This window comes from Oncorhynchus mykiss, chromosome 7, assembly GCF_013265735.2.
Source record: "Oncorhynchus mykiss isolate Arlee chromosome 7, USDA_OmykA_1.1, whole genome shotgun sequence".
Taxonomy (NCBI): Eukaryota; Metazoa; Chordata; class Actinopteri; order Salmoniformes; family Salmonidae; genus Oncorhynchus; species Oncorhynchus mykiss.
Window position 1 is genome coordinate 85,649,831 of NC_048571.1, and position 24,235 is coordinate 85,674,065.

General features: G+C 44.6%; 1 protein-coding gene across 1 annotated transcript in view; it reads left to right on the forward strand.

The window, feature by feature from the left end:
- The first annotated feature begins 14 nt into the window (after positions 1-14).
- The window catches only part of vgll4b (vestigial-like family member 4b), a 94,950-nt gene continuing 70,729 nt past the window's right edge, over positions 15-24,235 (forward strand). Inside the window, exons 1-2 of the mRNA XM_021610783.2 lie at positions 15-290; positions 2,815-2,892. Of these exons, the coding sequence (XP_021466458.2) occupies positions 2,829-2,892 (64 nt within the window). The 5' untranslated portion in view covers positions 15-290; positions 2,815-2,828. The remainder of the gene's footprint in view (positions 291-2,814; positions 2,893-24,235) is intronic.

The window sequence follows — 24,235 nt, forward strand, 5'->3', positions numbered from 1 at the left end:
GCTCGACCAATGAGCGCTCTCCACTTTCACCACCTGCTAGGAAGAGAATTCTATCATTCCAAACATTCTTCCCCCTTTCGTTTACAACGAAGTTCGTAAGTTTTTGTTGTCGGACCGCTTAGCCATTGTTTTCCCACTCACCTCGGACACAAAACAATTAAATTGGTCCGTTGCTTCCTGCCCCCCCTGTGGATTCAAACGGAGCCAGGATTGTTAGCGTTATTATCGGCGCGAATATAACTCCGAAGATCCCAAAGTGGCGCTCTAAGGAAGGCGGTCTAAGGAAGGTGGTATGTACCATGTCACGACCAGACTACTATAATACTAGGTCGATGCTGAGACACTTTAGTAAGCTGCAGTGCATATGCTTGTTGCGTGACAATTCATGAATGACATTGTTTTACAACTGAAAGTAGAGGGGAGGGGGGAATGTTTCCCCAAGGCAAAATGTAAGTGTGACTAATGATTTAATGATTGGGAGACGATGAGTAACATTATTATAAGTAGGCCAAGTAGGCTAAATAACGTTCTAATTTGAAGAAAATGTACCATAATAAATCGTACATGGTTTATGTACCCTACTGTGTTAACTATTCCTAGATACATGGGAAACGGGATAAAAGTTGTAACGTTGAAAATGTCATGAGAGAAATGTCAGATAGTGTAGACTATATTAAAGTGGTTTTCCCGAAGAAGGGGAAGAAACGAAGGCAGGAAAGGTATCTTCGGAATGTTGAGTGTGGGAAGCGAGAGAAGACGACGGGAGTAGTGCGTGCTACCGCGTTACAGTGGAGGCTGGTGACTCGAACACCATTAGGAGGACCGGAGACTCACGGTGTAGGCACGGACATCAGACGAGGAAAAAAGCTTGTTTGAAAAGTCTATGACAAATTATTTTAACCTAAAACATTTAATAAAGGCATTTTATAGTAAAATATTCAACTAGGTAGTAGCAGTATGCAGGACAGGCTCATTGTATTCATCTTTACCTCTAAGTCAGTTAAGAACAAATTCTTATTTTCAATTACACGAACGAACGACAGATTTGTACCTTGTCAGCTCAGGGATTTGAACTTGCAACCTTCCGGTAACTAGTCCAATGATCTAACCACTAGGCTACCCTGCCGCCCCAGGGTAGCCATCATGTATTGTATTGTATTGTGTTGGAGAAGAGCTCAACACTTCCACTCAGGGCAGGACAGGATTGTACTGATAAAGATGTGCCGTTAGACTAAACATAAAATGATCACATATCTCCCTTATTTATTACAGGATTGTGATATGTAATTTAATCAACATTAGACACTAGTTAATTTTGAATACTAGTTTAACAATTTTAAAACAAGTTTAAACACTGAAAAGTATCAACACTTCGTCACTCCAAAATGTACGTGAGCTAACTCGTATGTAAAGATTGAACATCTTAGCGTAAACGACAATAGATAATTGAGTAGTAACAAGTAGGTTTTTATTATTACTAAACTCCAAAACCAGCGGTGGCCAACGTTGCTCCACTGTTCCCTGATCGACTGGGGGAGCAGACTCCTATTCCAGACCAGCAATAACACACATGATTATCAACTCATTAGATTGGATACGTTGAATCAGGTGTGTTATTGCAGGGCTGAAACATAACCCTGCACCCTGCAGACGACCCGCAGGGTTATCCTGCTCCAATTGTAATAGGTTTATACATTGTGTGTGATGTTTAACTGTATATTTTGTTGCTAACATAGGTACACATAATCCATGGGAAATAGAATATTCCCTAAATCTCAGGTTTGGGACGTTCATTGGGATCTCACTCCATCATTAACCTGTATGAGGAAAGAAAAAAACCCCAAAGAAACAGGCTTAATTTTACTCAAATTAAAATATAATTTATAATTCTGTTATCTCTCCTTCCTCAAAGTTTTCCATGCTAGGGACTGGAACTCTATCTGAAAGCTGGAAATGAGCTAGCTGATTTATATTTAATTAACTTCGCTAAACAGTATGTAAAGTTAGCTAGCTCGCTAGCTAGCAAAGCGGCCTACTGTAGCTCGGTAGCTAACTAGCTAATAATACCTTTTTTCTCCTTTTTTTTGTTTACATTTTCAAAATATATTGACTTTTAATATGTTCTGTCTCTGATTTAATTGAGTTCTTGAAAAAAATTAAATAATGGGCAGCCTTCCCTATTTTTCTGGTGGTAGTGCACAGCCAGCCAGCCAGCCAGCAGGCAAAAAGTGTGTGTCACGTTTAAGTTAAGCACGCTTCTAAATCATACATGTGCAGTACTAAGGGAGGAAGAAGTCCATTACTGTGCAAGTCTATGGCAGCTAGAACCACAAGCCTCTATAGTGTTGCATTGGAGGCTTCGCAGCCAGAGGAGAATGTGAAATTCCTGAACACCGGCTACACCATGGTGCTAACCCTAGAGGGTGCTGTTGAGACTACTGTAGACCTTCATTGCAAAACATTGTGTTTTAATCAGGTATTTGATGACGTGACTATATTTAGTAAAGTTTTATCTATACAGGATCACTTTTAAGTTTTGAGTAGGATGAGCCTCCCACTGGAGCTATTTAATCCACTACTTCGTTCATCAGTTCTGTCAGGACAACGTCACCAACCGACACGTGAGTTCTGTCAGTGGGTACAAACGACACACTCTGCAAGAAGCGAGACGCTAGTAAATAATGCATCCTGCTTGGAGCCACGTTCTAGCCCAGTAATAACACATGGTTATACGTGAAACGCTATAGTAAGCATGCAGTCCATTTGTCATCATAATCCATTAAGATTACAGTTATTTTAAATCTTTCTTTTCAGGTTTGTTGTGAAGAATGGAGACGCCATTGGATGTTCTGTCTAGAGCTGCGTCGTTAGTGCACGAGGATGATGAGAAACGTAAGTTTGCTCCTAATACAGTATCTGGGAAGAACTGTGTGTGTGTGTGTGTGTGCGCCTCTAAGCTACTGTCTCTGGTCAGATAATGGTGTCTGATATACTTGAGCCTCTAAGCTACTGTCTCTGGTCAGATAATGGTGTCTGATACACTTGAGCCTCTAAGCTTTTGTCTCTGGTCAGATAATGGTGTCTGATATACTTGAGCCTCTAAGCTACTGTCTCTGGTCAGATAATGGTGTCTGATATACTTGAGCCTCTAAGCTACTGTCTCTGGTCAGATAATGGTGTCTGATATACTTGAGCCTCTAAGCTACTGTCTCTGGTCAGATAATGGTGTCTGATATACTTGAGCCTCTAAGCTACTGTCTCTGGTCAGATAATGGTGTCTGATATACAGTGGGGCAAAAAAGTATTTAGTCAGCCACCAATTGTGCAAGTTCTCCCACTTAAAAGATGAGAGAGGCCTGTATTTTTTATCACAGGTACACTTCAACTATGACAGACAAAATTAGAAAAACAATCCAGAAAATTCACATTGTAGGATTTTTAATGAATTTATTTGCAAATGATGGTGGAAAATAAGTATTTGGTAAATAACAAAAGTTTCTCAATACTTTGTTATATACCCTTTGTTGGCAATGACAGAGGTCAAACGTTTTCTGTAAGTCTTCACAAGGTTTTCACACACTGTTGCTGACCATGAAGGCCTGATTCACACAGTGGTGAGGGCACCACTCTGGTCTTCTAGACCGTGGAAATATGTCCTTTGGTCTGATGAGTCCAAATTTGAGACTTTTGGTTCCAACCACTATGTTTTTGTGAGACGCAGAGTAGGTGAACGGATGATCTCTGCATGTGTGGTTCCCACCGTGAAGCATGGAGGTTTGATGGTGCTTTATTTAGAATTCAAGGCCAGCATGGCTACAAAAACATTCTGCAGTGATACGCCATCCCATCTGGTTTGGGCTTATTTTTTAAATTGTACCTTTATTTAACTGGGCAAGTCAGTTAAGAACACATTCTGCCTAGGAACAGTGGGTTAACTGCCTTGTTCAGGGGCAGAACAACAGATTTTTACCTTGTCAGCTCGGGGATTTGAACTTGTAACCTTTCGGTTACTAGTCCAACACTCTAACCACTAGGCTACCTGCCACCTCTACACTCTAACCACTAGGCTACCCTGCCGCCACCACACTCTAACCACTAGGCTACCCTGCCGCCTCTACACTCTAACCACTAGGCTACCCTGCCGCCCCAACACTCTAACCACTAGGCTACCCTGCCGCCCCTACACTCTAACCACTAGGCTACCCTGCCGCCCCTACACTCTAACCACTAGGCTACCCTGCCGCCCCTACACTCTAACCACTAGGCTACCTGCTGCCCCTACACTCTAACCACTAGGCTACCCTGCCGCCTCTACACTCTAACCACTAGGCTACCCTGCCGCCTCTACACTCTAACCACTAGGCTACCCTGCCGCCTCTACACTCTAACCACTAGGCTACCCTGCCGCCTCTACACTCTAACCACTAGGCTACCCTGCCGCCTCTACACTCTAACCACTAGGCTACCCTGCCGCCTCTACACTCTAACCACTAGGCTACCCTGCCGCCTCTACACTCTAACCACTAGGCTACCCTGCCGCCTCTACACTCTAACCACTAGGCTACCCTGCCGCCTCTACACTCTAACCACTAGGCTACCCTGCCGCCTCTACACTCTAACCACTAGGCTACCTGCCACCTCTACACTCTAACCACTAGGCTACCTGCCGCCCCTACACTCTAACCACTAGGCTACCCTGCCGCCTCTACACTCTAACCACTAGGCTACCTGCCACGTCTACACTCTAACCACTAGGCTACCTGCCGCCTCCACACTCTAACCACTAGGCTACCTGCCGCCCCTACACTCTAACCACTAGGCTACCCTGCCACCTCTACACTCTAACCACTAGGCTACCCTGCTGCCTCTATACTCTAACCACTAGGCTACCCTGCTGCCTCTACACTCTAACCACTAGGCTACCTGCCGCCTATACACTCTAACCACTAGGCTACCCTGCCGCCTCTACACTCTAACCACTAGGCTACCCTGCCGCCTCTACACTCTAACCACTAGGCTACCCTGCCGCCTCTACACTCTAACCACTAGGCTACCCTGCCGCCTCTACACTCTAACCACTAGGCTACCTGCCACCTCTACACTCTAACCACTAGGCTACCTGCCACGTCTACACTCTAACCACTAGGCTACCTGCCGCCTCCACACTCTAACCACTAGGCTACCTGCCGCCCCTACACTCTAACCACTAGGCTACCCTGCCAACTCTACACTCTAACCACTAGGCTACCTACACACACACACACACACACACACACACACACACACAGTAGTGTGTGTATTTAGTTATTTACAAAAAAATATATGGGATTGTAAATTATGCTGACAATTACATTGGAAGCTACAATCTATCTACAATCTAGCCCCCCCCCCACACACACACCATGATGTCGTTGTTTAGTTATATATTTTTTTACCAAAGTCAAATATAATTGATTAATTAATTGTTTCATTCATACAACAACAAAAAATGGCCCTTCTGTGACTTTGTCTAATACGCTTTTGGTTTTCTAACCTTGGTATCATTTTGATATCAAGTATCGTGGTACTAAACCTGGTGTCAAAGTCAAACTTCTGGTATTGTGAAAGCCCTGCCCCAGTCCTACCCAAGCCCGAGGCCTTAGTCACTCCTCATGGCTGTATCAACACATAATCATACTTCAATTCTGGCTGAAAAATTCCTTCCTAGATTAAACAGCAGCAAATCCTTCTCAGCAGGCCTGCAGGCTGGCTAGAGCTAGGAGTACAGACAGACACTCTGGCTAGGAGTACAGACAGGCAGGCTGGCTAGAGCTAGGAGTACAGACAGACAGGCAGGCTGGCTAGAGCTAGGAGTACAGACAGACAGGCAGTCTGCCTAGAGCTAGGAGTACAGACAGTCTGTCTAGAGCTAGGGGCACAGGCAGTCTGTCTAGAGCTAGGGGCACAGGCAGTCTGTCTAGAGCTAGGGGCACAGGCAGTCTGTCTAGAGCTAGGGGCACAGGCAGTCTGTCTAGAGCTAGGGGCACAGGCAGTCTGTCTAGAGCTAGGGGCACAGGCAGTCTGTCTAGAGCTAGGGGCACAGGCAGTCTGTCTAGAGCTAGGGGCACAGGCAGTCTGTCTAGAGCTAGGGGCACAGGCAGTCTGTCTAGAGCTAGGGGCACAGGCAGTCTGTCTAGAGCTAGGGGCACAGGCAGTCTGTCTAGAGCTAGGAGCACAGGCAGTCTGTCTAGAGCTAGGAGTACAGGCAGTCTGTCTAGAGCTAGGAGTACAGGCAGTCTGTCTAGAGCTAGGAGTACAGGCAGTCTGTCTAGAGCTAGGGGCACAGGCAGTCTGTCTAGAGCTAGGAGCACAGGCAGTCTGTCTAGAGCTAGGAGTACAGGCAGTCTGTCTAGAGCTAGGAGTACAGGCAGTCTGTCTAGAGCTAGGGGTACAGGCAGTCTGTCTAGAGCTAGGGGTACAGGCAGTCTGTCTAGAGCTAGGGGTACAGGCAGTCCGTCTAGAGCTAGGGGTACAGCCAGTCCGTCTAGAGCTAGGGGTACAGGCAGTCCGTCTAGAGCTAGGGGTACAGGCAGTCTGTCTAGAGCTAGGGGTACAGGCAGTCTGTCTAGAGCTAGGGGTACAGGCAGTCCGTCTAGAGCTAGGGGTACAGGCAGTCCGTCTAGAGCTAGGGGTACAGGCAGTCCGTCTAGAGCTAGGGGTACAGGCAGTCCGTCTAGAGCTAGGGGTACAGGCAGTCCGTCTAGAGCTAGGGGTACAGGCAGTCCGTCTAGAGCTAGGGGTACAGGCAGTCCGTCTAGAGCTAGGGGTACAGGCAGTCCGTCTAGAGCTAGGGGTACAGGCAGTCCGTCTAGAGCTAGGGGTACAGGCAGTCCGAGCGTAGAGGCGGCAGGGTAGCCTAGTGGTTAGAGCGTAGAGGCGGCAGGGTAGCCTAGTGGTTAGAGTGTTGGACTAGTAACCGAAAGGTTCCAAGATTCAATCCCCGAGCTGACAAGGTAAAAATATGTCATTCTGCCCCTGAACAAGGCAGTTAACCCACTGTTCCTAGGCTGTCATTGAATATAAGAATTTGTTCTTAACTGACTTGCCTAGTTAAATAAAGGTCAAATAATAAGTTGCAACTTGCTAGTTGTTCTGTGTGGAGTAGGGCTTACCCTATTTAATCCATGGTTTGGTTGATCGGCTCTTGGTTGAACAATATTTTTGTAAAGTACCAGTCAAAAGTTTGGACACACCTCCTCATTCAAGGGTTTTTCTTTATTTTTTACTATTTTCTACATTGTAGAATAATAGTGAAGACATCAAAACTAGGAAATAACACATATGGAATCATGTAGTAACCAAAAAAGTGTTAAAATATATATTTGAGAAAGTAGCCACCCTTTGCCTTGATGACAGCTTTGCACACTCGTGACTCCAGTTTGTGTAAGGGCTATTTGACCAATACGGAGAGTGATGGAGTGCTGCATCAGATGACCCGGCCTCCACAGTCACCCGACCTCAACCCAATTGAGATGGTTTGTGATGAGTTGGACCGCAGAGTGAAGGAAAAGCAGCCAACAAGTGCTCAGCATATGTGGGAACTCCTTCAAGACTGTCGGGAAAATAATTCCAGGTGACTATCTCATGAAGCTGGTTGAGAGAATTCCAAGAGTGTGCAGCCCTAGTGTGGAGTGACGGGTCCATGGAACAGTGGGCTAACTGTCAGCCTTACCGGGGAACAGTGGGTTAACTGTCAGCCTTACCGGGGAACAGGGGGTTAACTGTCAGCCTTACCGGGGAACAGGGGGTTAACTGTCAGCCTTACCAGGGAACAGTGGGTTAACTGTCTTGCTCAGGGGCAGAATGACATATTTTTACCTTGTCAGCTCGGGGATTCAATCCAGCAACTATTCGGTTACTAGTCCAACGGTCTAGCCACTGAAATAGACATAAAGGGAGGGAGAAAGGTGGACAGCAGGGCCCTGGTCTAAAGTAGTGCACTATATAGGGTCCTGGTCTAAAGTAGTGCACTATATAGGGCCCTGGTCTAAAGTAGTGCACTATATAGGGCCCTGGTCTAAAGTAGTGCACTATATAGGGCCCTGGTCTAAAGTAGTGCACTATATAGGGCCCTGGTCTAAAGTAGTGCACTATATAGGGAATAGGGTCCTGGTCTAAAGTAGTGCACTATATAGGGAATAGGGCTCTGGTCTAAAGTAGTGCACTATATAGGGAATAGGGTCCTGGTCTAAAGTAGTGCACTATATAGGGAATAGGGTGCCATTTGAGATGCAGGCTCATGGGAACATAGTGAGAGCTCCTCTGACCTTCTCCCCATGTCCCCTGCTGGGCTTTTGTTCTCACCGGGCTGATGATGCCACTGTGTTGTGGTTGTGCGTGGTCTCTTTGTCCCAACACAATACAGATGACCTGTTTCCACAATAGACCTCAGTAGCACAGACCCAGACCCCAGAACCCAAGCCCAGAGACCAAGCCCAGAGCCTGAGCACAATCCCAGCCCCAGAGCCCAGCGCACATCCCCAGAGCCCAGCGCACATCCCCAGAGCCCAGCGCACATCCCCAGAGCCCAGCGCACAACCCCAGAGCCCAGCGCACAATCCCAGCCCCAGAGCCCAGCCCACAACCCCAGAGCCCACAACCCCAGAGCCCACAACCCCAGAGCCCACAACCCCAGAGCCCACAACCCCAGAGCCCACAACCCCAGAGCCCAGAGTAGGGCTGTTGAGGTGACTGTATTACCTCCACACCGGCGGTCACGAGTCATGAAATCAGTCAAATTCCACGTGACCGTTTAGTCACGATAATTAGGCTTCTCCAAGCTCAGATGCTGCTGATGGTCATTAGTAACCAAACTCGCTAACTCCCTGATACTCAACACTTTAGATTTCCAGAAAGTGAACAACTAAGGAATCTTTTTTTTTTTTTCTACTTCTCTCATTGACCTCTTAAATCCCAAACCCCAGCCTGGTCTGTTTCACAAGTGTTCCTGCGACGTTGTGCCTTTGGGTTTACAAACTCTGTGACTGCGCTACACTACACTGATGGGAGGGAGAGGTTCCCTGGCCCAACTTTATCCACTACATAAAGAGAGACCTAAGACAACACAACACTACATAAAGAGAGACAACACAACACTACATAAAGAGAGACCTAAGACAACACAACACTACATAAAGAGAGACCTAAGACACCACAACACTACATAAAGAGAGACCTAAAGACAACACAACACTACATAAAGAGAGACCTAAGACAACACAACACTACATAAAGAGAGACCTGATACAACACAACACTACATAAAGAGACAACACAACACTACATAAAGAGAGACCTGAGACAACACAACACTACATAAAGAGAGACAACACAACACTACATAAAGAGAGACCTACGACAACACAACACTACATAAAGAGAGACCTAAGACACCACAACACTACATAAAGAGAGACCTAAAGACAACACAACACTACATAAAGAGAGACCTAAGACAACACAACACTACATAAAGAGAGACCTAAGACAACACAACACTACATAAAGAGAGACAACACAACACTACATAAAGAGAGACCTGAGACAACACAACACTACATAAAGAGACAACACAACACTACATAAAGAGAGACCTAAGACAACAACAAAGCATGGTAGCAACACAACACTACATAAAGAGAGACAACACTACATAAAGAGAGACCTAACACAACACTACATAGAGACCTAACACAACACAACACTACATAAAGAGAGACAACACAACACTACATAAAGAGAGACAACACAACACTACATAAAGAGAGACAACACAACACTACATAAAGAGAGACCTGAGACAACACAACACTACATAAAGAGAGACCTAAGACAACACAACACTACATAAAGAGAGACAACACAACACTACAGAAAGAGAGACCTAAGACAACACAACACTACATAAAGAGAGACCTAAGACAACACTACATAGAGACCTAAGACAACAACATAGCAAGGTAGCAACATGACGACAACATGGTAGCAACACAACATGACAACAACATGGTAGCAACACAACATGACAACAACATGGTAGCAACACAACATGACAACAACATAGCAAGGCAGCAACACATGACAACACAGCATGATGACAACATGGTAGCAACATGACAACAACATAGCAAGGCAGCAACACATCATGGCAGAAAGACCACATGGCAGCAGCACAACATGGTAGCAACACCACAGGGTACAAACATTATTGGGCACAGACAGCAGCACAAAGGGCAAGAAGGTAGAGACAACAATACATCACACCTGATTGCAAGAAGCTAACCACTTAGCTAGGTAGCTAGCTACTAAAATTAGCAAACCAAATGCACAACTGCAGAGCATTTAGCACATTTTAGACGGGTAACTTAATAGTTCTAAGTTATCTAGCTGACAAATATCTAGTAGTGAATTCCAGACTAACTAGATCACCTGGCGCATGCTGCACAACAGTGACTCACGAGGTTCTGGTCTCTCGTCATCGTGACTGGGGACTCCTGGTGAGCTTCATAGTGTAAAATAATGTAACGGGTGAAATCAGGAATGAGATTTCCTTTATCTAATAAATAATAATGGCAAGTTGACTGCAGGTATTTACTTAAGTAAATACAAATATTTAAATGTATTTAAAACAACATTTTTATTTTTTTAAGAAGTAGTATTGACGGTATTGAAAAACCGTCCCGTGGCTATTTCCAAACACCCTGGTATACGTTATAGTACCCAAGCCTAACTACAATACACTAGACTAGATTTACTTCTGCTACAACATGCGAGAGAGAGAGAGGCTACACCTCACTCACGGGATCACTCACTCACTCACGGGATCACTCACTCACTCACGGGATCACTCACTCACTCACGGGATCACTCACTCACTCACGGGATCACTCACTCACGGGATCACTCACGACTCTGTGACGTTAACTAAACTACACTGGGATCTCCCTAGTTTCTCTCATGTTGTGAGCAGGTATGCAGACCAAATAGATGACACATGATATATTGTCTACACACTGTGGCAGGAGATGGCTGAGGCCAGGACAGGCCTTTTTATGTCTGTAGTACTGTCAGACTTGGTTGTATCAAGGCCTTTAACCTGTGTGTGTGTGTGTGTGTGTGTGTGTGTGTGTTGGCCCAGCCAAGTCAGCAAGTCATTATATAGAGTAACATGGTCTAGTCTCTAGACAGACAGGTTGATCATTATATAGAGTAACATGGTCTAGTTTCTCTCTAGACAGACAGGTTGATCATTATATAGAGTAACATGGTCTAGTTTCTCTCTAGACAGACAGGTTGATCATTATATAGAGTAACATGGTCTAGTCTCTAGACAGACAGGTTGATCATTATATAGAGTAACATGGTCTAGTCTCTAGACAGACAGGTTGATCATTATATAGAGTAACATGGTCTAGTCTCTAGACAGACAGGTTGATCATTATATAGAGTAACATGGTCTAGTCTCTAGACAGACAGGTTGATCATTATATAGAGTAACATGGTCTAGTTTCTCTCTAGACAGACAGGTTGATCATTATATAGAGTAACATGGTCTAGTCTCTAGACAGACAGGTTGATCATTATATAGAGTAACATGGTCTAGTCTCTAGACAGACAGGTTGATCATTATATAGAGTAACATGGTCTAGTCTCTAGACAGACAGGTTGATCATTATATAGAGTAACATGTACTATGTAGATTGAGAATTTGTATTTTTTTAAATCAATTTTAGAATAAGGCTGTAACGTAACAAAATGTGGAAAAAGTCAAGGTGTCTGAATACTTTCTGAATGCCCTGTATGTGTATTGTATGTGTATTGTATGTGTATTAGCGGTCGACCAATTATGATTTTTCAAAGCCGATACCGATTTATTGGAGGAGGCCGATTTAAAAAAATATATAAAAAAATCAATATTTATATATTTTTAAATGTATTTGTAATAATGACAATTACAACAATACTGAATGAACACTTATTTTAACTTAACATCAATAAAATAAATGTAGCCTCAAATAAATAATGAAACGTGTTCAATTTGGTTTAAATAATACAAAAACAAAGTGTTGGAGAAGAAAGTAAAAGTGCAATATGTGCCATGTAAAAAAGCTAATGTTTCAGTTCCTTGCTCAGAACATATGAAAGCTGGTGGTTCCTTTTAACATGAGTCTTCAATATTCCCAGGTAAAAAGTTTTAGGTTGTAGTTAGTTATTATAGGACTATTGGACTTTGACTATTGGATGTTCTTATAGGCACTTTAGTATTGCCAGTGTAACAGTATAGCTTCCCTCCCTCTCCCCGCTTCTACCTGGGCTCAAACCAGCAACACAACGACAACAGCCACCATCAAAGCAGCGTTACTCATGCAGTGCAAGGGAAACAACCACTCCAAGGCTCAGAGCGAGTGACATTTGAAACGCTATTAGCGTGCGCTAACTAGCTAGCCATATCACTTCGGTTACACCAGCCTCATCTCGGGAGTTGATAGGCTTGAAGTCATAAACGGCACAATGAAGAGCTGCTGGCAAAACGCACGAAGGTGATGGTTGAATGAATGTTTACGCGCCTGTTTCTGCCTACCACAGCTCAGTCAGATTATATGCAACACAGGACACGCTAGATAATATCTAGTAATATCATCAACCATGTGTAGTTAACTAGTGATTATGAATGATTGTTTTTTATAAGATAAGTTTAATGCTAGCTAGCAATTTACCTTGGCTTACTGCATTCGCGTAACAGTCTCCTTGTGGAGTGCAACGAGAGAGAGAGGCAGGTCATTATTGCGTTGGATCCCCCGAGCTGACAAGGTGAAAAGAGCTGACAAGGTGAAAATCTGTCTTACTGCCCCTGAACGAGGCAGTTAACCCACTGTTCCTAGGCCGTCATTGAAAATAAGAATGTGTTCTTAACTGACTTGCCAAGTTAAAAGTACAGTATTATACAGAGCCATGAGTGCATGGAACTCCCTTCCATCTTATACAGAGCATGTGATCAGTAAACCTGGTTTAAAACCACAAATAAAGAAATGCCTTTCCCCCATGTGACACACACACACACACACACACACACACACACACACACACACACACTATATGTTAATGTTTTTAATGTAAATCGTAAAGTATTTTGTCTGTTTTTTTTCCGTTATGTGTCAGACCCCAGTTAAACTAGATGTCGCCATTGGCTTCGGATAATGGGGATCCTAATGAATCAGAATTAATTTCCCTGCTAGGCATGCTGACCCAGAAACCTCTGACCTCTTGTCCAGGATTGCTTCTTCACCTGCATTGCTTGCTGTTTGGGGTTTTAGGCTGGGTTTCTGTACAGCACTTTGAGATATCAGCTGATGTACGAAGGGCTATATAAAATAAATTTGATTGATTGATTGATTGATTGATTGCCCACTGTCTCTCTCTCGCTCTCTCTCTCTCGCTCTCTCTGCTCCTGGTAAGCAGAGCTTTGGGCCTCTGCTAACTCCAACCCACTGACCTCTGCTAGGTGTGTGTGTGTAGGGGGGGGGGGGGGGGTTTTAGTGAGGTTCTCTTGCTGTCTGCGTACCAGAGTGTTGTGTTGTCTTGTATACTAGATCTCCTGTGAACTATGCAGGGCTGTGGAGATTTATTGAGAGGTGGTTTCATCAAGATCCTCCTACTACCACATACCATTTTTAGATGTATATATTATATTTAGTCATGGGGCTTACAAAGAATCTTGGTCGACCGAGAGTCATCCTGTTCTATCGACCAATCAATTGGTCAATATTTAAACTTAATTTTCAGGATATAGACAGACACACCCTATGTGTTTTGAATAAAATCAATTACAAATGCACTTGTCTGATGCTTTAAGCACACTGTTTGATTTAAATAATTAAGACGCACAAATTACTCAAAGTGCCCGATGGTCACTGTGTCACATCAATAAATCGGTTATAATAAACTCTGAACACAGTAACGTGACAGAAAAATAGATGCGGAGAACGTGACACTGGAAATGGGTGAATGTTTACTGGTTGCTCAGGAGGGAAAGGGGAATTCAGATCTGTGGAAGACATGTGACTTAGTTGTGGAAGCTACTGGAGATCCAGACAAAGGAGGGGAGGAGCAAGCGTTGTGTGAGTATTATATATGCCCAACAGTTGCTGTTAGATTACAATATTATTTTTTCGGACCATTTTGGAACCGTGTAAACAACACTAAATAAATAAGTGTACCAGAGTCTGTTCTAACAATAAAAATATAACTCAGGAAAAAAAAGAAATATCCCTTTTTCTGGACCCTGTCTTTCAAAGATAATTCATAAAAATCCAAAAAACTTCACAGCCTAATGGTTAGGGCATTGGACTAGTAACCGAAAGGTTGCAAGATCAAATCCCCGAGCTGACAAGGTAAAAATCTGTCGTTCTGCCACTGAACAAGTCAGTTAACCCACTGTTCCTAGGCTGTCATTGTAAATAAGAATTTGTTCTTAACTGAATTGCCTAGTTAAATAAAGGTTAAATGAAAATTAACCACAAACAATTAATGAACATGCACCTGTGGAACGGTCGTTAAGACACCTAACAGCTTAGACGTTAGGCAATTAAGGTCACACTAATGAACACTTAGGACACTATAGAGGCCTTTCTACTGACTCTGAAAAACACCAAAAGAAAGATGCCCAGGGTCCTTGCTCATCTGCGTAAACGTGCCTTAGGCATGCTGCAAGGAGGCATGAGGACTGCAGATGTGGCCAGGGCAATACATTGCAATGTCCATACTGTGAGACGCCTAAGACATCGCTACAGGGAGACAGGAGGGACAGCTGACCGTCCTCGCAGTGGCAGACCACGTGTAACAACACCTGTACAGGATCGGTACATCCGAATATCACATCTGCTTGACCGGTACAGGATGGCAACAACAACTGCCTGAGTTACACCAGGAACGCACAATCTCTCCATCAGTGGTCAGACTGTCCGCAATAGGCTGAGAGAGGCTGGACTGAGGGCTTGTAGGCCTGTTGAAAGGCAGGTCCTCACCAGACATCACCGGCAACAACGTCGCCTATGGGCACAATCCCACCGTCGCTGGACCAGACAAGACTGGCAAAAAGTGCTCTTCACTGACAGGTCGCGGTTTTGTCTCACCAGGAGTGATGGTCGGATTCGCGTTTATCGTCGAAGGAATGAGCGTTACACCATGTCTGTACTCTGGAGCGGGATTGATTTGGAGGTGGATGGTCCGTCATGGTCTGGGGCGGTGTGTCACAGCATCATCAGACTGAGCTTGTTGTCATTGCAGGCAATCTCAACGCTTTGCATTACAGGGAAGACATCCTCCTCCCTCATGTGGTACCTTTCCTGCAGGCTCATCCTGACATGACCCTCCAGCATGACACTGCCACCAGCCATACTGCTCGTTCTGTGCATGATTTCCTGCAAGACAGGAATGTCAGTGTTCTGCCATGGCCATCGAAGAGCCCGGATCTCAATCCCATTGAGTACGTCTGGGACCTGTTGGATCAGAGGGTGGGGGCTAGGGCCATTCCCCCCCAGAAATGTCTGGCAACTTGCAGGTGCTTTGGTAGGATAGTGGGGTAACCTCTCATAGCAAGAACTGGCAAATCTGGTGCAGTCCATGAGGAGGAGATGTACTGCAGTACTTAATGCAGCTGGTGGCCACACCAGATACTGACTGTTACTTTTGATTTTGACCCCCCCAGCTTCATGAGGTAGTCATCTGGAATGCATTTCAATTAACAGGTGTGCCTTGTTAATTTGTGGAATTTCTATCCTTAATGTGTTTGAGACAATCAATTGTGTTGATACAAGGTAGGGCTGGTACACAGAAGGAAGCCCTATTTGGTAAAATACCAAGTCCATATTATGGCAAGTACAGCCCAATTAAGCAAAGAGAAATGACAGTCCATCATTACTATAAGTCGTGAAGGTCAGTCAATTCTGAAAATGTCAAGAACTTTGAGAGTTTCTTCAAGTACAGTCTCAAAAACAATCAAGCTCTATGATGAAACTGGCTCTCATGAGGACCGCCACAGGAAAGGCAGACCCAGTTACCTCTGCTGCAGAGTATAAGTTCATTAGTTACCAGCCTAAGAAATTGCAGCCCAAATAAATGCTTCAGAGTTCAAGTAACAGACACATCTCAACATCAACTGTTCAGAGGAGATTGCGTGAATCAGGCCTTCATGGTCGAATTGCTACAAAGAAACCACTACTAAAGGACACCAATCATAAGAAGAGACTTGCTTGGGCCAAGAAACCCGAGCAATGGACATTAGACCGGTGGGAATCTGTCCTTTGGTCTGATGAGTCCAAATTTGAGATTTTTGGTTCCCGAACGCCGTCTTTGTGAGACGCGGTGTGGGTGAATGGATGATCCCTGCGTGTGTGGTTCCCACTGTGAAGCATGGAGGAGGCGGTGTGATGGTGTGGGGGTTATTTTCTGGTGACACTCAGTGATTTATTTAGAATTCAAGGCACTCGTAAGCAGCATTCTGCAGCGATACGCCATCCCATCTGGTTTGCGCTTAGTCTTTTCAACAGGACAATAACCTTTCGGTTACCGGACCAATGCTCTTAACTGCTGACTACCTGCCAGAGTGTTTTCTATATTGGAGATCTCTCCTGAGCTGTGCAAGTCAGGATTTATTTGATAGGCTTAACTATGGCTACAAACACTTAGTCATAGGCACTCGCATTTACAAACATTTAGTCCTAGGTAATGACATTTTACACTTATGACTAGAGGTCGACCGAATTATGATTTTTCAACGCCGATACCGATACTGATTATTGGAGGACCAAAAAAGCTGATTTAATCGGCAGATTAAAAAATAAAAATGTATTTGTAATAATGACAATTACAACAATTGTTAATTAATCGGCCTCATTAATCGGCCTTTAGGATCTTGAATACAAGACCATGTGTCTGTATTGCACAAGATTTTCCCAACTCAGGAGCTCATGCTTTCTGAGGATGTAACAGTGATGATGGCTATTGGGCTTCCTATCAATCACTTTGAGAGCCTGTTTGTAGACAGACTGAATAGGTTTTAATGTTGTACAGCAAGCTTGGGCCCAACTAGTCAAGCAAGCAGTATGTTAAGTTGGGGGGTAGTCAAACAATTTCGTATAAATCGGAAATTAGCTAGGTTGAATTTGGTTATCTGAATGACCTTTTTCACATGCTTTTTAAAAGAGAGTTTGGAATCAAGTATGATGCCAAGGTACTTAAAATCAGATACCACCTGGAGCTTCTCCCCTGACACATAGACATCTGGTTCAGTAGCATCTGTTGCCCTCTTTGTGAAGAACATGCAAACAGTTTTTTTCACATTGAGATGCAAACACGAGTCACTGAGCCACTTTGTAACCTGGACCATTACAGTAGTGAGTTCTTGTGCAGCTTGTTGTTTTCTCTTTGCATGCACATATATCACTGTATCATCTGCATACACTTGAACTTCAGACCCAGTACAGATAGAAGGCAGATCATTAATGTACAGGCTGAACAGGAGGTGCCCCAGTATTGACCCTTGGGGCACGCCCACATCATAGCTAAGAGTGGGAGACAGCTCATTGCTCACTCTGACACACTGAGTTCTGCCTTCAAGGTATGATTTCATCCATCTCAAGGCATCGGGGGAAAAGTTGAACTTAGACAATTTTGTGATGAGAATCTCATGGTTAACAGTATCAAAAGCCTTCATTAGGTCCAGGAACACAGCCCCAACAGCACCCCCTTTGTCCATCCTGGACTTCACATTTTCCAGAAGAAAGCAGTTGGCCGTTTCTGTGGAGTGTTTCGCTCTGAAGCCCAACTGCATGGAGTGTAATGTGAAGGGGCTGTTGTTGAGGTGGGCAATCAGTTGTTCTGCTACACACTTTTCAACAACCTTTGACACCACAGGTAGTATACTAATGGGCCTGTAGTTACTCACGTCAGCAGGGTCGCCCGATTTAAAGATGGCCGTTATTATGGCCGACTTCCAGACCCTTGGAAACACCCCCTGACCAATAGATGTGTTGGTGGCCTTAGTAATGCGGCCAATGAGTGACTCTTTGTAGTTTTTTAAGAAAGGTAGAGTCCAGCCCAAACACATCTTTGGCTTTAGAGTTCTTTAGTGAGCTAATCACCTTGTTCAACTTTGACTCAGAAACCTCCCTTATGATGAAGACAGGTTGAGTGTCATTCACTAGCACTGAGCCCAGGAATCCAGTGGAGGGGTTCTGTGTCAGTACCCTGACAGAGTCAATAAAGTAGGAATTGAAGGCTATTGCTATTTCAACTGCATCCTGTGTTAGATTGTTATTCACCATGATTTCTAGTCTTGTTGCAGTGTTACTGCCTGTTGTCATGAGACTCTTCCTTCACAGGCTAGAGATCAGGACAATAATGTAGTCTCTCTGTCTGTTATCATGAGACTCCTCCTTTCACAGGCTAGAGATCAGGACAATAATGTAGTCTCTCTGTCTGTTATCATGAGACTCCTCCTTTCACAGGCTAGAGATCAGGACAATAATGTAGTCTCTCTGTCTGTTATCATGAGACTCCTCCTTTCACAGGCTAGAGATCAGGACAATAACGTAGTGCCAAGACACTGGCTCGTTTCCCACTGGACTGTTTTGTAACTCACTGACTCATATTTCCAGAGAAAGAGAAAGGTATGGGGATACGTGTGTTATCACCTGTGTGTCTCAGACTCAGTCCCATGGATCAGAGCCTCGTGGCAGGGCCGTGGATCAGAGCCTCGTGGCAGGGCCGTGGATCAGAGCCTTGTAGTAGAGAAGATAAGACGACGTAATCACAAGCCAGTCCCACACGTTAGGACTGTTTTCTAACTTACTGGCTCATATTTCCAGAGAAAGAGAAAAGGGTGGGGCTCAGCATGTCTGTCTGTCTGAATCAGAGGACTGAAGGAATAGGCAGTCTGTCTGTCTGTCTGAATCAGAGGACTGAGAAGGAATAGGCAGTCTGTCTGTCTGTCTGAATCAGAGGACTGAGAAGGAATAGGCAGTCTGTCTGTCTGAATCAGAGGACTGAAGGAATAGGCTGTCTGTCTGTCTGTCTGAATCAGAGGACTGAAGGAATAGGCAGTCTGTCTGTCTGAATCAGAGGACTGAGAAGGAATAGGCAGTCTGTCTGTCTGTCTGAATCAGAGGACTGAGAAGGAATAGGCAGTCTGTCTGTCTGTCTGAATCAGAGGACTGAGAAGGAATAGGCAGTCTGTCTGTCTGTCTGAATCAGAGGACTGAGAAGGAATAGGCAGTCTGTCTGTCTGAATCAGAGGACTGAAGGAATAGGCAGTCTGTCTGTCTGTCTGTCTGTCTGTCTGAATCAGAGGACTGAAGGAATAGGCAGTCTGTCTGTCTGTCTGAATCAGAGGACTGAGAAGGAATAGGCAGTCTGTCTGTCTGTCTGAATCAGAGGACTGAGAAGGAATAGGCAGTCTGTCTGTCTGTCTGAATCAGAGGACTGAGAAGGAATAGGCAGTCTGTCTGTCTGTCTGAATCAGAGGACTGAGAAGGAATAGGCAGTCTGTCTGTCTGTCTGAATCAGAGGACTGAGAAGGAATAGGCAGTCTGTCTGTCTGAATCAGAGGACTGAGAAGGAATAGGCAGTCTGTCTGTCTGTTTGAATCAGAGGACTGAGAATTAATAGGCAGTCTGTCTGTCTGAATCAGAGGACTGAGAAGGAATAGGCAGTCTGTCTGTCTGTCTGAATCAGAGGACTGAAGGAATAGGCAGTCTGTCTGTCTGTCTGAATCAGAGGACTGAGAAGGAATAGGCAGTCTGTCTGTCTGTTTGAATCAGAGGACTGAGAAGGAATAGGCAGTCTGTCTGTCTGTCTGAATCAGAGGACTGAGAAGGAATAGGCAGTCTGTCTGTCTGTCTGAATCAGAGGACTGAAGGAATAGGCAGTCTGTCTGTCTGTCTGAATCAGAGGACTGAGAAGGAATAGGCAGTCTGTCTGTCTGTCTGAATCAGAGGACTGAGAAGGAATAGGCAGTCTGTCTGTTTGAATCAGAGGACTGAGAAGGAATAGGCAGTCTGTCTGGTTAGAACAAGGTAGGTCAACTGAGTAGGGATTGGTTGTCCAGAGAGGCTGTTCAGCTAATGGTGTTCTGCATGAAACAGGCAAATGAAGCTGACATCTACAGTCGTGGCCAAAAGTTTTGAGAATGAAAATTAAGATTTGTGTCACAAAGTCTGCTGCCTAAGTTTGTATGATGGGAATTTGCATATACTCCATAATGTTATGAAGAGTGATCAGATGCAATTAACTGCAGTTCAAAGTCCCTCTTTGCCATGCAAATGAACTGAATCCCCCAAAACATTTCCACTGCATTTCAGCCCTGCCACAAAAGGACCAGCTGACATCATGTCAGTGATTCTCTTGTTAAGTGTTGATGAGGACAAAGATCACTCTGTCATGCTGATTGAGTTCAAATAACAGAGTGGGAGCTTCGAATGGAGGGTGGTGCTTGGAATCATGGCTCTTCCTCTGTAAACTGTAATTTCCTTGCAGGTAAATGGTTACCTGCAAGGAAACGCGTGGCGTCATCATTGCTTTGCACAGAAAGGGCTTCACAGGCAAGGATATTTTTTATTTTATTTTATTTATTTTACCTTTATTTAACCAGGTAGGCTAGTTGAGAACAAGTTCTCATTTACAATTGCGACCTGGCCAAGATAAAGCAAAGCAGTTTGACAGATACAACGACACAGAGTTACACATGGAGTAAAACAAACATACAGTCAATAATACAGTATAAACAAGTCTATATACAATGTGAGCAAATGAGGTGAGATAAGGGAGGTAAAGGCAAAAAAAGGCCATGGTGGCAAGGTAAATACAATATAGCAAGTAAAACACTGGAATGGTAGTTTTGCAATGGAAGAATGTGCAAAGTCCCTCGGGGCGGCAGGGTAGCCTAGTGGTTAGAGCGTTGGACTAGTAACCAGAAGGTTGCGAGTTCAAACCCCCGAGCTGACAAGGTACAAATCTGGGTTCTGCCCCTGAACAGGCAGTTAACCCACTGTTCCCAGGCCGTCATTGAAAATAAGAATTTGTTCTTAACTGACTTGCCTGGTTAAATAAAGGTAAAAAAAAAATAAAAGTAGAAATAAAAATAATTTGGTGTAAAGGAGCAAAATAAATAAATAAATTAATTAAATACAGTTGGGAAAGAGGAAGTTGTTAGGGCTAAATTATAGGTGGGCTATGTACAGGTGCAGTAATCTGTGAGCTGCTCTGACAGTTGGTGCTTAAAGCTAGTGAGGGAGATAAGTGTTTCCAGTTTCAGAGATTTTTGTAGTTCGTTCCAGTCATTGGCAGCAGAGAACTGGAAAGAGAGGCGGCCAAAGAAAGAATTGGTTTTGGGGGTGACTAGAGAGATATACCTGCTGGAACGTGTGCTACAGGTGGGAGATGCTATGGTGACCAGCGAGCTGAGATAAGGGGGGACTTTACCTTGTCTTGTAGATGACATGGAGCCAGTGGGTTTGGCGATGAGTATGAAGCGAGGGCCAGCCAACGAGAGCGGCTTTGGGGCTTTGGTGACAAAACGGATTGCACTGTGATAGACTGCATCCAATTTGTTGAGTAAGGTATTGGAGGCTATTTTGTAAATGACATCGCCAAAGTCGAGGATTGGTAGGATGGTCAGTTTTACAAGGGTATGTTTGGCAGCATGAGTGAAGGATGCTTTGTTGCGAAATAGGAAGCCAATTCTAGATTTAACTTTGGATTGGAGATGTTTGATATGGGTCTGGAAGGAGAGTTTACAGTCTAACCAGACACCTAAGTATTTGTAGTTGTCCACGTATTCTAAGTCAGAGCCGTCCAGAGTAGTGATGTTGGACAGGCGGGTAGGTGCAGGTAGCGATCGGTTGAAGAGCATGCATTTAGTTTTACTTGTATTTAAGAGCAATTGGAGGCCACAGAAGGAGAGTTGTATGGCATTGAAGCTTGCCTGGAGGGTTGTTAACAGTGTCCAAAGAAGGGCCGGAAGTATACAGAATGGTGTCGTCTGCGTAGAGGTGGCTCAGAGACTCACCAGCAGCAAGAGCGACCTCATTGATGTATACAGAGAAGAGAGTCGGTCCAAGAATTGAACCCTGTGGCAACCCCATAGAGACTGCCAGAGGTCCGGACAACAGACCCTCCGATTTAGTAGTTGGTGAACCATATTGCTGCCAGTAAGATTGCACCTAAATCAACCATTTATCGGATCATCACGAACTTCAAGAAGAGCGGTTCTATTGTTGTGAAGAAAGCTTCAGGGCGCCCAAGAAAGTCCAGCAAGCGCCAGGACGTCTCCTAAAGTTGATTCAGCTGCGGGATCGGGGCACCACCAGTACAGAGCTTGCTCAGGAATGGCAGCAGGCAGGTGTGAGTGCTTCTGTACGCACAGTGAGGCGAAGACGTTTAGAGGATGGCCTGGTGCCAAGAAGGGCAGCAAAGAAGCCACTTCTCTCCAGGAAAAGCATCAGGGACAGACTGATATTCTGCCAAAAGTACAGGGATGTACTGCTGAGGACTGGGGTAAAGTCATTTTCTCTGATGAATCCTCTTTCCGATTGTTTGGGGCATCCGGGGAAAAAAAGCTTGTCCGGAGAAGACAAGGTGAGCGCTACCATCAGTCCTGTGTCATGCCAACAGTAAAACATCCTGAGACTATTCATGTGTGGGGTTGCTTCTCAGCCAAGGGAGTGGGCTCACTCACAATTTTGCCTAAGAACACAGCCATGAATAAAGAATGGTACCAACACATCCTCCGAGAGCAACTTCTCCCAACCATCCAGGAACAGTTTGGTGACAAATAATGCCTTTTCCAGCATGATGGAGCACCTTGCCATAAGGCAAAAGGGATAACTAAGTGGCTCGGAGAACAAAACAACTAAGTTGGGTCCATGGCCAGGAAACTTCCCAGACCTTAATCCCATTGAGAACTTGTGGTCAATCCTCAAGAGGTGGGTGGACAAACAAACAACCCACACATTCTGACAAACTCCAAGCATTGATTATGCAAGAATGGGCTGCCATCAGTCAGGATGTGGCCCAGAAGTTAATTGACCACATGCCAGGGCGGATTGCAGAGGTCTTGAAAAAGAAGGGTCAACACTGCAAATATTGACTCTTCGCATCAACTTCATGAAATTGTCAATAAAAGCCTTTGACACTTATGAAATGCTTGTAATTATACTTCAGTATTCTATAGTAACATCTGACAAAAATATCTAAAGACACTGAAGCAGCACACTTTGTGGAAATTAATATTTGTGTCATTCTCAAAACTTTGTAATAAAGGCACTCTGCATTGGTGTCAACTGGTGACCAATGTATTAATTCTGTTTCCTTTGCTTCCCGTTTTAACAAACGTTTTTCAACAGAATTGCCGGAATGAAAACACCCCACTATTTGTATTAGTAGCTGTGACCCGCTGTGGTTGGGACCCGCTGTGGTTGGGACCCTCTTCTGGGTTGGGACCCGCTGTGGTTGGGACCTTCTGTGGTTGGGACCCGCTGTGGTTGGGACCCTCTTCTGGGTTGGGACCCGCTGTGGTTGGGACCTTCTGTGGTTGGGACCCGCTGTGGTTGGGACCCTCTTCTGGGTTGGGACCCGCTGTGGTTGGGACCCGCTGTGGTTGGGACCTTCTGTGGTTGGGACCCGCTGTGGTTGGGACCCTCTTCTGGGTTGGCTTAAGGATGGGTAGGGTTTTTGGAAAATAGGGGGGTGTGGGGGTGGGACAGACCCATGGCTAAAACACGAGGTGACCTTCGGGGAGGAGTGGTTAGAGGTCAATGAGGTCAGAGTGCAGCTGTTGAACTGTATCTCAGACCGAGAGCAGAGCGGCAATGCAGCTAGGTGTGTGTGTGTGTGTGTTGTCAGATGTCTGTCTGGAAGGGAGGTATGATTGAGTAAGATGCTCTTGTAAATAACACCACTTGTACAGTGCGATTCAGAGAGTATTTACACCCCTTGACTTTTTCCACATTTCGTTGTGTTAAAACCTGAATTTAAAATGGATTACATTGAGCTTTTGTGTCACTGATCTAAACACATAATGTCAAAGTGGAATTGTGTTTTTAGGAAGTTTTACAAATTAATTAAGAATGAAAAGCTTGAGTCAATAACTATTCAACCCCTTTGTTATGGCCTAAATAAGTTCAGGAGTGAAGGTTCTTTA